Source organism: Mitosporidium daphniae, assembly GCF_000760515.2.
Source record: "Mitosporidium daphniae strain UGP3 chromosome Unknown contig-138, whole genome shotgun sequence".
NCBI classification, from domain to species: domain Eukaryota; kingdom Fungi; phylum Microsporidia; genus Mitosporidium; species Mitosporidium daphniae.
The window spans coordinates 1-10827 of NW_013546691.1; the positions used below are offsets into that span (position 1 = coordinate 1).

At 43.7% G+C, this 10827-nt stretch overlaps 9 protein-coding genes across 9 annotated transcripts; 4 read left to right on the top strand and 5 right to left on the bottom strand.

Moving 5' to 3' along the window:
• DI09_138p10 (uncharacterized protein) lies at positions 1-2336 on the bottom strand (the record flags this gene model as incomplete). The annotated part of the gene is made up of 4 exons (XM_013383739.1): positions 1-577; positions 1173-1789; positions 1867-2166; positions 2210-2336. Coding segments are annotated over 4 exons (1621 nt in total), but the record flags the coding sequence as incomplete, so codon positions are not given.
• Positions 2337-2531: 195 nt separating this feature from the next.
• On the top strand, positions 2532-4271 carry DI09_138p20 (uncharacterized protein; the record flags this gene model as incomplete). The annotated part of the gene is made up of 1 exon (XM_013383740.1): positions 2532-4271. One exon carries the CDS (start codon positions 2532-2534, stop codon positions 4269-4271), a length of 1740 nt encoding a protein of 579 aa, XP_013239194.1.
• Positions 4272-4588: 317 nt separating this feature from the next.
• Positions 4589-4942, bottom strand: DI09_138p30 (uncharacterized protein; the record flags this gene model as incomplete). Its single annotated transcript, XM_013383741.1, has 1 exon — positions 4589-4942. One exon carries the CDS (start codon positions 4940-4942, stop codon positions 4589-4591), a length of 354 nt encoding a protein of 117 aa, XP_013239195.1.
• Positions 4943-5008: 66 nt separating this feature from the next.
• Positions 5009-5607, top strand: DI09_138p40 (uncharacterized protein; the record flags this gene model as incomplete). Its single annotated transcript, XM_013383742.1, has 3 exons — positions 5009-5237; positions 5299-5444; positions 5491-5607. The coding sequence occupies 3 exons, from the start codon at positions 5009-5011 to the stop codon at positions 5605-5607; spliced, it is 492 nt and encodes a 163-aa protein (XP_013239196.1).
• A 344-nt stretch (positions 5608-5951) lies between these two features.
• DI09_138p50 (heat shock protein Hsp20) lies at positions 5952-6446 on the top strand (the record flags this gene model as incomplete). The annotated part of the gene is made up of 1 exon (XM_013383743.1): positions 5952-6446. The coding sequence occupies one exon, from the start codon at positions 5952-5954 to the stop codon at positions 6444-6446; it is 495 nt and encodes a 164-aa protein (XP_013239197.1).
• A 65-nt stretch (positions 6447-6511) lies between these two features.
• Positions 6512-7437, top strand: DI09_138p60 (uncharacterized protein; the record flags this gene model as incomplete). Its single annotated transcript, XM_013383744.1, has 2 exons — positions 6512-7102; positions 7156-7437. The coding sequence occupies 2 exons, from the start codon at positions 6512-6514 to the stop codon at positions 7435-7437; spliced, it is 873 nt and encodes a 290-aa protein (XP_013239198.1).
• An 81-nt stretch (positions 7438-7518) lies between these two features.
• Positions 7519-7857, bottom strand: DI09_138p70 (uncharacterized protein; the record flags this gene model as incomplete). Its single annotated transcript, XM_013383745.1, has 1 exon — positions 7519-7857. One exon carries the CDS (start codon positions 7855-7857, stop codon positions 7519-7521), a length of 339 nt encoding a protein of 112 aa, XP_013239199.1.
• Positions 7858-7938: 81 nt separating this feature from the next.
• On the bottom strand, positions 7939-8650 carry DI09_138p80 (uncharacterized protein; the record flags this gene model as incomplete). The annotated part of the gene is made up of 2 exons (XM_013383746.1): positions 7939-8322; positions 8375-8650. The coding sequence occupies 2 exons, from the start codon at positions 8648-8650 to the stop codon at positions 7939-7941; spliced, it is 660 nt and encodes a 219-aa protein (XP_013239200.1).
• Positions 8651-8860: 210 nt separating this feature from the next.
• Positions 8861-10612, bottom strand: DI09_138p90 (uncharacterized protein; the record flags this gene model as incomplete). Its single annotated transcript, XM_013383747.1, has 3 exons — positions 8861-9585; positions 9612-9999; positions 10025-10612. 3 exons carry the CDS (start codon positions 10610-10612, stop codon positions 8861-8863), a joined length of 1701 nt encoding a protein of 566 aa, XP_013239201.1.
• Positions 10613-10827: the final 215 nt, after the last annotated feature.

A 10827-nucleotide genomic window follows, 5' to 3' on the forward strand; every position in this document is an offset into this window, starting at 1 on the left:
CAACTTCCGATTGCTTCCATTTTGCCTTTTTAATGGCCGAAGGAAGCCAAGACTTTACAGGGAAAATGCGAACGCAAACCAATTCATTAAGGATCACATCTGGAAGCGAAGATGCTGCATTGATGGCTTCTTGAATTGAACTTGTTGATGGAAGCAATATTCTTGGGAACGACATAGACTCTTTGGACCTTTTTGCGGAAAAGATGAAAGAAGGAGGGAAATACTCCCCAACGGCCAGCGCAATAAAGATGTTAAGCAAATAGCAAATATGGCAGCCATTGATGATGAAAATTGGGATGTTAAGCACTGGATTTTCGTTTTTTGAAGACACCACCAAATGCCAATTGGTAGCCTCCTGAAAGATCACCTTTGCCAACGTGGGTTCCATCGCATCGCCAGGCTTCCAGCCAGAAGCACCATTAATGGATGCGTTTGAGGTTAGTTTAATCGAATCTTTGACGGATACCTCAAAACTGGAAAATGAAGATAAAAGGGATGAGCGAACGGGATCGAAAGACACCGATCCCGATTGCGAATTGGATATTGGGATGCCCAGAATATCCCAGCTAATGTAGTTCTACGCAAAATTACAACAAACGGTGTACCAATAGCCACGAAAGAATTGGCAACGAGTAATTTACAAAGTAGCTTTCGATTTCAGGAAAGAAGCAACCAATGGAAAACGAATACATAACAAATAGAAAGCAATTGAGACCAAGAACGCCGACCAACGGACAGTCAAGCAGTTTCATATTAAGCGCGTCAAATATGTCATGACTAAAACAAAGCCTGTGGTTAAATATAGTGGTGGTTACCCAAAGCGCTTGCGGTCGGAACGCTTCGAAAATATTGATGGGCATCTTTGATGAAGAACGTCAAACATTTTTGCGGATGCAGAGCTCGCGCTTGAAACGGTATATTTTGCGCCTGGGAAAATTGCAATGCAAAGATCTTACTTTTAAAAAGCACCGAATATGAGAATGACTTTTCCACCAATCCACAGTTTTCATTGACCGTTTTTGAAATCATGGCTATGGATTGCGTAAAGTACACCGAAAATGTCTTTTGAATCCATGTTGAAAACAGACGGCGGTGACTTTCGGTCGAATTGACGGAAAGCTCTTCCATTATGACGACCAACTAAAGGCATTGAATATGTGATGCTGCGGTACCTTGCGGAACAGCTCTGAAAAGCTCCAAATCTTTTGTATTATGGACGGGATGTGATCCTCTTGGATGACCAGCAAACTGCTTTTCAACAATTGGCATTGCTTTTGCTGGTAAGCGATAAGGGTAGAGAAAAAGGGGATTTTATCCTCCTCAATGAAAACATCGTCCAGTTTTGACGATATGATGTGGATAAGATCCTTTTTTCTGCCATCCAAGGCAAGCGAGGTCTCCATCAAAAGCGACGCGTACTTTTCTGCCGTCGCATGATCATGGTCAGCAAAATCATCACCGGCTTTGGACAGCGTCTTTTGGATCCAAAGCTGGATGAACTTTATGTTTGAAAGCGAGTTTTCACAACATGTGCAAAGCTTGGTGATCAATTCGACCAAAGAAGCAGATTCGATTTGGTCTTTCATCTCAAGCACAAACCTCTTTTGGTTAGAAAAGGGAATGAAACTGTGCTCCAAAAGCAAAATGCTAGCGCAATTACAGGTTACATTTTGGTACCACGACACGAAATCTTCAAGAGGCTCTTCCGCTAATTGCGGTTCAAATAGCAAAAACCTTTCCAACGATTCAATGCAAGTTGTCATCTTTGCAATGGCAGGCGACAAATACTCTTCAGACACCCTCACCGATATGGAATGCAGGATCGGGTTCCAATTTCCTAATAGGGCATAAAATCCAGGCGCTTACTGCACTCCCCAAGTCGATGAATGGCTTTTTTTGATTGCACAAGGATTTTCATGCTCTCCGAAAGCCGTGAACGTGCAATGGGGAACGAAATGCTCGGAACATTTTCGATCACGTCAATCAAAGATTCCAAGGCCTCATCCAAAAACGCATATCCGTCCACTTGAGCCTTTTGACGCTCAAGGTCAACAATTGCACTCTGGATATTTCGGATGTTTTCACTGAGACTCGTTGATTCCTGTTGTAGTTTGGAAAAAACGGCCTCCAATCCATCGTGGGGCTGTGTTTTGCACGTTCGGATTTCTTCCAGGGCTATTGAGATCAGTTGATGGATAATATTTCAAACCGGTCAGCACATCGGGCTCCTGAAAGAGCTCCTTTTGTTCGAGAATAATCGTGGATAGGCGCGCCTCCAGCTTTGAAATGTGCTGCTCAACAGGAAGCGACAAGTGTGCCCCAAGCAGGTCCTTCATTACTTGGTGATCAAAATTTGGAGAGCACTTATCAGCATGCATGAAAAAGCAATTTTTCTAAATTTTGAAATTGATTTCAGTTTGGCCCAAACGAGCTAATTGTTGTAATTTTAATGAGCCCACCCGTCTCGGATTGCACACATTTTGAATTTTAATGAGCCTACCCGTGTCGGGTTGCACACATTTTGAATTTTAATGAAATTATCCGAGTCGCCGATTGCACAGATTTTGTTTCTCTTTGATATCTCGTGCGCCCAGCATGTCCTCTTTGACATGGGTCTTTTTGTGCAGATCATCCAATCTATCATCCTGCAGCTATCGTTTATCATAAATTCGGCTCTCATCAATATCATTGCAAAGGCAATCGATCTCAAAATACCCCCGCCCATACTGAGGTATCGTTCAAAATGCTTCCATCCCATTCATACGGAACATGCCGAGTTGGGAAAACTCTTTTCATACATAAAATCGATGATGCCAAAATCTCACGATCCATCTCCATATTCTTGGGACATTGTAAAGCTCTATTTGCTTCACGCATTTTCGGACTATCCATGGAGCCACTCCTCGTCAGATTCTAGCCTCAAAATAATACTCCTGTTTTCCGATTGCTTTAACTCCATTGATTTGGTCCTCTTTTCCGATCTGCTGCCAGCATTCTCCTCTAATCAGGTAAAGCTAGCCATTGTTACGGACCACAATACGCCATTGCAGATTGAAGCGTTCAAGCCCTTCATTAGCCGATCTTCATTTTCCTCCTTGACTGCAAACATTTCCCATCTATTTGGGATGGGGTTTCAGCCCAGTCCGCACCATCTCAAAAAGATAATTAAGCATCTTGAGAATCGAAAACGGGCTGCTTTCCTTGCCCATTCTGATGCAGCAGTGCGAAATTCCGATCCTCTTCAGAACATTGAAGACATTATTTCGGCAAATGATGTGTTTGCTGAGCTTGCAGATCTCAGAAGCCTTTTTGTTTCCATCCCAGGCCTGAAGCCGCACTCTTTTGAAAATTTTGTTCTTTTCACGTATTTTTATTTCTTATTTAGCGCCGCTTCTGACGAGCTGATCATACAGAGCTTAAATTTGACGCTTGATGCCTGCAATGATGGTCTTCTTCTCGAGTTTTTTTGCCTTTCCTCGGATTGCAGATCATTGTTGCTCGATGTTATCGAAAACGCCCACACAAAGCATCATAGATTGGCGCCACATCTTAGCGAAGGGCTGTTTGAATCAATTCATGCCCTTGCCACCTATTTTCGCACAAAAAAGGCAATCAGATCTGATCCTCTTCTCCGGATCTTGTTCATTGTTAGTCCGTTAGGATGCCGCATTTTTTTGGGATACAAAGATTTGTATTCATTATTGGAAGATCTGACGATCTCATTTCTAATATCGGGAGCCATCATGTGTGAAGATTCATGTCCATCTATGGAAAAAGACATTGAATTGCTACAAAAAGCTTTAAATTTTGCTCCAGGACATGATGGCCCACGTGGATGGAGCTCTGACCAATTATCCCAAATAAAAGAAGCTATATCGGAGATTTTCCAGAGTCCAGAGGATATTTCTGAGCCCGAAATTATGACAACAGTCGCTTTGAATAGCGAGAATACACCGGCAGGTTCTTCTGCAGATATACAAAGCACGTCTTCACAGTCTTTCTTTACCGGACTTGGTGCCGCTAGCAGGCATTTTCTACAAACCCATTCTTCCCTTACGTCAATAGAAGTGTTAACTCCTGGGACCGTTGAAAGCGCTTGTGGAAGTTCATCCCAACCTATCAATACCGGGATTTTGGTGCACGAAACACCGACAAAGGAGTGCCCAAATACTTTCACACCAATGGCATTAAATTTGGACGATGATCACAATATCGTTATTGCAGAGACTCCAAAAAAATTTATTTCCTGCAAGCGGTCTCTGCAATATTGATTGCACACAAAAGAGCTCTTTTGGAGAGACATTTTGTATTTTTTGGGGTTGAGGTTCGAGGCAAAACAGATGTGATGCGCCACCTTTTCGGGTGTCCACCAAGGGCCCGCTATATGTAAAATATTGTCCTCATAAAATTTAAAACGCAAATTTATGGCCGATGACACGCCGATAGATCCACTGTATCCGCTACAGGGCGAGGCCTTCGATGCAAAGTCATGGGAAATCTGCAGAATACTATCATCTCCAAGCTCAATGAAAAGGGAGGCATATGCTTTAGACATTTCTGAATCAAAACTTTGCGCCAATCTATTGCTTCAGTTGAGATAGCCCGGCCTCCAAACATTGCAAATAATAAAATCCGAAAGCTCAATAATATCGAGTAAGCAAATCAGCACTTCTGAAGAAGATTCGATGCAACTAACAATGGATGCAGTGTTGGGGCAGCATGGACGGGAGAGATATTTTGAAAATGAGTTTGAAAGAAATACTTGCTTCACCAGAAAAGGGGAAATGATATCCCTTGCCTCGACCATGATGCCAGAGTCCCTGATCTCGACCACAGAAAAAATGGAAAGCAAGACACCCTGATGCTCTGTGGCCTCAACAAGCTGCAAATTGGAAATTTCCAATTGCAATTGTTGTCTTATTTCGGAAGGGCCAACTTTCATCCCCAAAAGGCAGGTGTAAAAGTTAATTTTATTGCAAAGAATTTATTTTTCCCCCGAAACAAGTGGATGCTGAAAACCTCTCGGCTTTTCCTTTCAACGGCTTTCAGACAGCACTCTGAAATCAATGCAGCAGCACCCAATGTGCTTTTAAAGCTCAGCTCTGAAGAGTCTCTTTTTGCTAAACGGCTTGGATTTTCAGTCGATGATTCGTCTTTTTCATGTAATCCAACCGATGGGTCAATTGTGAGTCCACATTTCATTATCCAGACGTTAACGCACAAAACCTACAGGGATGGTACGGTACCCTGCAACGATAAATTAGTGCTGCTAGGTTTCAGTTATTGACATAATTTTAGGCCGAGCATTTTTTGAAACTTTGCCTGCTGCCAAGTATGTAGAAACTTTGAAGGATCCGGCCAAGATTTCCATCAAAGATCTTTTAGTTCAAAACCAAGGAAATATATCGATGCAAAAGTGCATCTCTTTTCTTGACATTCCAGCGGTTGCCCGATGGGATATTGTACGATTATTGGTCTTTATTTTGATAGACAAAAACAGGAATTGCAAAAGTTGTTGCCGAGGAAACCATATATGCTTCCATTGGAGCTATTCTCCTGCGAAAAGGTGCCCAACAAGCGAGGGCATTTCTTTCTACTTTTGCATAGAACATTTGATTTATTAAAGTTTTGATTACTGGCAAAGTTGATGGTCTTTCATGTACGCTCCTTCCGTCGATGACAGAATCATGTGTTGTAATGGCTGGGCATTGTGCAAATGCTCTTTTTCACGGTGTGGTCTAGTAACAAATTCCGAATAAAAAATTGGCGCAATTTGGTGGCACCACTCAAAATTTCATTGTGGCATCTAAATTAACTCTGCCGATGGCCCTATCAGTCATTTGTAGAAATTTCTCGAAGCACCAATTGTAATTGAATTCTGGAAAATTAAGGAAGTTACGTGAACTTTCCTTTGCATAATATAAATAGCGGGCACCACTTACGTTACCCACATGAATCCATTTGACCGATTCTTCAACACATTCTTTGACGATCTCGAAACTTGGTGGCCAACATCCTCGATTTATCGCCCAGCATTGACGCAAGGATCGCAGACGGCAGGCCCTTCTCGCTCGCTGGTTCCATCCGCGTTTTCTGCGGACTTTCCTCTTATCCGCTCGTCTGTTGGTCGCATTCGCACGGACTTTTTGGAGTTTCCGGATCACTTTGAAATGACCTCCGAATTGCCAGGTATTCCGAAGGATTCCGTCAAGATCACCCATGAGGGCTCCACATTGTACCTTGAGGCTGAAAAGAAGAGCGATAAGCGCGAGGAGCAAGAAAATTCCATCGTAACAGAGCGTTCTTATGGGCTCTACAAACGCTCGTTCACTGTGCCCGAAAATTGCAACTTGGATTCTGGAAAGGCGAGCTTCGAGGATGGGGTTTTAAAGATTGTCTTCCCAAAGCGCGAACCCACTGCTGCTCGCAAGCAGATCGAACTTTAAACGTTCCGAATTTGATGAATGCAATAAATCTTCTTACTTGAATTGTCGTGGTATTTGATTAAGAAATGGCGTTGCCGGCTGGGGCCGCCCCGCTGCCATATTGTGGTGGTCTCGCTCAAGGTCTGTATTGCAAATTTGCTTTTCAAATTTTTTTACCTTTTGCCATGGCTCGTCGTGATCGTCTGCTGTTCGTGCTTCCGGTTACATTTGCAATCCTTGGAACATGGCAATTATGCAGGCATTACGAAAAGAAAGAAAAATACGATCGGCTGAACAGAGCTTTGGCAACAGATTGTGATCCTGTTCTTGTTGATCGGAAATCTAAACTTCAGGGACTCACGGAGGGAGAACCTGTTATTTTACACGGGTATTTTGCCCTAACTCCCGTTCCAGGTTATTATGACATAGCCTTCTTGGGCCCAAGAATATCCCCGCAGGAGTCCACCAATCCCGGATTGGGCTACCACATTATTAAGCCATTCAGGCTTTCTTTTGACGCTTCCCCGATTCTCCTCAATCTTGGTTGGGTATCCCGGGAGCTTTTTCTTACCGAAACTGTTGCCACCGACGGTTCTTTTCATTCCTCAAAGTACGGCACAGATTTGGCATCAAGACTTGGGTTAAATGATGGCAAGTTGAGATCCCTGCTCGCTATAGTGACCGAAAAAGACGAAAAGGTAGTCCGCTAATGCTACTAATATGATCATAGGTTCTCCCAGAATGGTATGGACCCGTTCAAAAGAAAACCGACATCTTTTTCTTTTACAGCCAGAAAAAAGAGTTAGGCGACGCTCTTGGTTTGGCCAGCGAACAGCCGTTTCTTTTCAAGGTCATTGACAGCGACGAGAGCTCGCCTCTGATGGTTCCAAACTCTACCGAGCCAGCGCGGATAGTCCCCCATTTGCAATACATGGCCACCTGGTTCGCATGCGTACTCATCCATAGGTATGTCCTTGCCGTGCTCACAGGTGCCGCTTGCCTTTGTCTTTGAGATGATGCATGGTGTGGTGTGGCATGGTATGGCATGCGAATCTTATAGCATCCATTGCACAGGGATCACTATTGCTTTCACTCATTTCACACGTGCCACAGCATTTAACGACACCATGCATGTAGCGCCTGATACAACCGTCCATCGTTTATTAGTGAACGCACCGCTGGCGGTGTTAGGCTCATAAGAAGTATTCGAGAGATGGTCGCCGGACAGGAGGATTTCGTGGATCCTAAAAGGATGAGTATGGCTACCTACCGCAGCCGCAGCATTAAATATCTTGAAGGTGCGCTCCATTGTCTCAGATATCTCCATAATTGCAGCCACATTCCCGCATCTAAAATGAGGGGTGTTGAGGGTAACCGATAACAGTAGTTCGGTGCGCTCCAGACTGTGGTCACTGTGCCGCCAAACTGGCATTTATAGCCCTCCATGACGAGCTGGTGTGCTCGTGCCATGCCATCAAGCGAGTTTTCGTGGAAAAATTTGACGGCCACATCTTCACCAAAAAGGTATCCCGCTCCACGAGGCGATAATGTCCATTCCGAAACACTGTCTTCTGGATCTGACCAAAGAAGATCGCACATGGGGCCATCGTGCGGGATCTCCTGCCGCCGGTCCAGCATCCTTATCTAGCAATTGGCGATCAGGATGTGTTACCTCGTCCAGAGAGGAAATGGATGGGGAGAGCCCGCCATGAACACCTAGATACGATTGTTCGATGAGCGCTCCAAGGCTCATATAGTCAAATAAATCACAGCAAAGACGCCAAACCATCGGCGAGCCGTATTTGCGGATGCATTCGTCATAGAAGCCGTAAATCTGTGTGATTTGCCGCGACTCGTGGTTGCCCCGTACCAGTGTAACGTGATTCGGGTATCGCAGCTGATAATGAGGACGAAAATATACCTTAACGATCATTAAAGGACGGCGATACCTTATATGCCACCAGCAGTAGCAGCGTCTCGATAGAGTTGTGGCCCCGGTCTACAAAGTCGCCCAAGAATAGGTAGCGCGTCGTAGGAGGATATCCTCCAATTTTGAATAATTCTTTGAGGTCTGAAAACTGACCATGGATGTCTCCACAGACGGTCACTGGCGCAGGAATTGATTGTATGTTACCCTCATCAATGAGGATATCCCGTGCCGCATAGCACATATGCCGCACCTCATCCTCTGTGGGCAACTGGTCATTGAGAAGGCCCTCGATCATCCTAAGAACAATAAGACAAAATATAATGAAGGCAACAAGCGAAATCAAGGCATAAGGGTGACTCAAATGGTCGATGCGATGGGCTACCTCTCTGGGTCCATTGAAATTAAAATGCAAATTGTCAATTTATTAAATACCCCAATTGAGGGCAACAAGATGAATCGTCCCCACTGACCAATCGGTATATAGTATACCGTGGATATGCTAGCACTATAAGTCACGTTGGCGGGACTTTTGGGCTCTTTGGGCTTTCCAGTCCAGAAAATCACCATTCCAAAAGCTCTGTGGCAAGGATCGTTCGATGGTTGATGCAAATGGATCTGTATTTGTGGTGAGCACATACTCTATCGAGAGCCCACTTGTGATAAACTTTAGGGTCGGCTCGTCTACAGCCTGCTCGTAAAGTTTTTGAGAGCGCTCAAGCTGCTGATAGATAGGGTGTGTATGATCTTCTGCTTTAGGAATACGGACGTCATTTTTGGCTGCCGGTGAAGCTGTTATCTTTGCACGGGATGGAGTTGTTATTTTTGCAATAAAGGAATAAATTTCTGCAGAATTTTCAACATCAAACAGAACCCACAGGTCGCAAACATTCGGAGAATCATAGCGAGTCCCGTGAAGGACATCAGCAGCCAAGTTGCTTCTTTTGCATACATTCCCATCCGCGGTTTCGTATGCGTAAACATCGGCACCAATGTGGCCTCCTTGATGTTGTTCAGTTACAGCAGAAGTTTCTCCCTTACAGATGGCCGATTGCAGCCTTTCGTAAAGCTCCTTGCGGGGAATACCTTGCTGAAGGATTTCTTTCAAAATTTTCCTGTCAGTCAGCGTCTCCAGAAGCGAGATTTCATCATCAGAATCAATATCGGCAAGCACCTTATTGAGTCGCATTTTGAGAAGTTGTCTGGAGTCTGGAGATAAAAATACAAGCAGATCTATGGGAAAAAATTGCAAAACATACTTTTCGGTGTCAAGTCCTCCAGAAAAAGTCTCTTGATGTCAAAAGCTAAAGCGGAGAGACTGTTTGAAGTGTGCGATATTACATCCTTTGATGCTTGCGCATAATGGAAAAATGTGTCGTCTTTTTCTTCAATTTTGCGAATCAGATCTTTCGAAAATGGTGGGAATAGCTCAACATAGTTGTAGGAAATATCCATTTCGGTCTTGTTAGGATAACGCCCAATCACCTTTGAGGGCTCCAAAAGACCCGAAAAAAGCCGATCAAACGAAATTTCGATGTCTAAAGGGATGCCGTCGGCAGCATCAATCAAACGGTCTGTGACTCCGGATGAATAAAGCGCCGACCACTGCACATATTTTCTAAACGTAAAACGAAGAAATAAGCTACCCTTCGTTGGAAACATAAAACTTTACAGTAAAATCAGAAATGCTCTCCTTAATTGACAAAGACTTTTCAATGGCCAAATCGTCAGCAGATAGAAGCGGAAAATACTCTTTTGTTGGTGACTCGAACCCGTCATCGGTGGTGTTTCCAATTGTGTAAAAAAAGGAAAATGGCCAAACAGAGGTAGAATGCCGAAAGTTTTTCTTTTGCTTGTACTTATAAAGATACTCTTTTGCCTTTTCACAGGAGCCAAGAATGCTGGCTTCCTCGTTATTTCTTGAAATGAGCTTTCCCTTGATATTTAACGATTTCAATGTTTTGCGAATGCTATCGACAACAAAAGACATTCTGGTTCCGCCACCAATCAAGAAAACGGTATCAACATTCTCCGTTTTTGTAAAAGACCTCAGAAGATGCTCAATTGGCTGTGTAGTTTTGTACAAAATAGAGCCCATCTTTGACACAAATTCTTCTTTCGAAATTGTGGCCGAAAATGTCTCTATACCTGGAAGAGGTGAAAATACTTCAATGCTAGCCCTGGAAATTGAAGATAAAATCTCCTTAGCTTCAACAGCCTTTTCATTAATTACACCAAACAATCCAAAAAGATAATTCATCGCGGTATCGTTGAGGCATTTAAAAGCCTCGCCAGTAATACGATTAATCGAAGAGTTGGACCAATTTATCTTCGGGCTGAGTTTCAAAAGCTCCTTCAAGTGACAGTCGACGAATTTTTTCCAAATTATCTCTTGCAGAATGAGATCAAAGTGAAGCGCACCCGCAGAAAGGCTCGATTTGGAGCCAAGAACATTGATTGAGTTTGATTCATCGT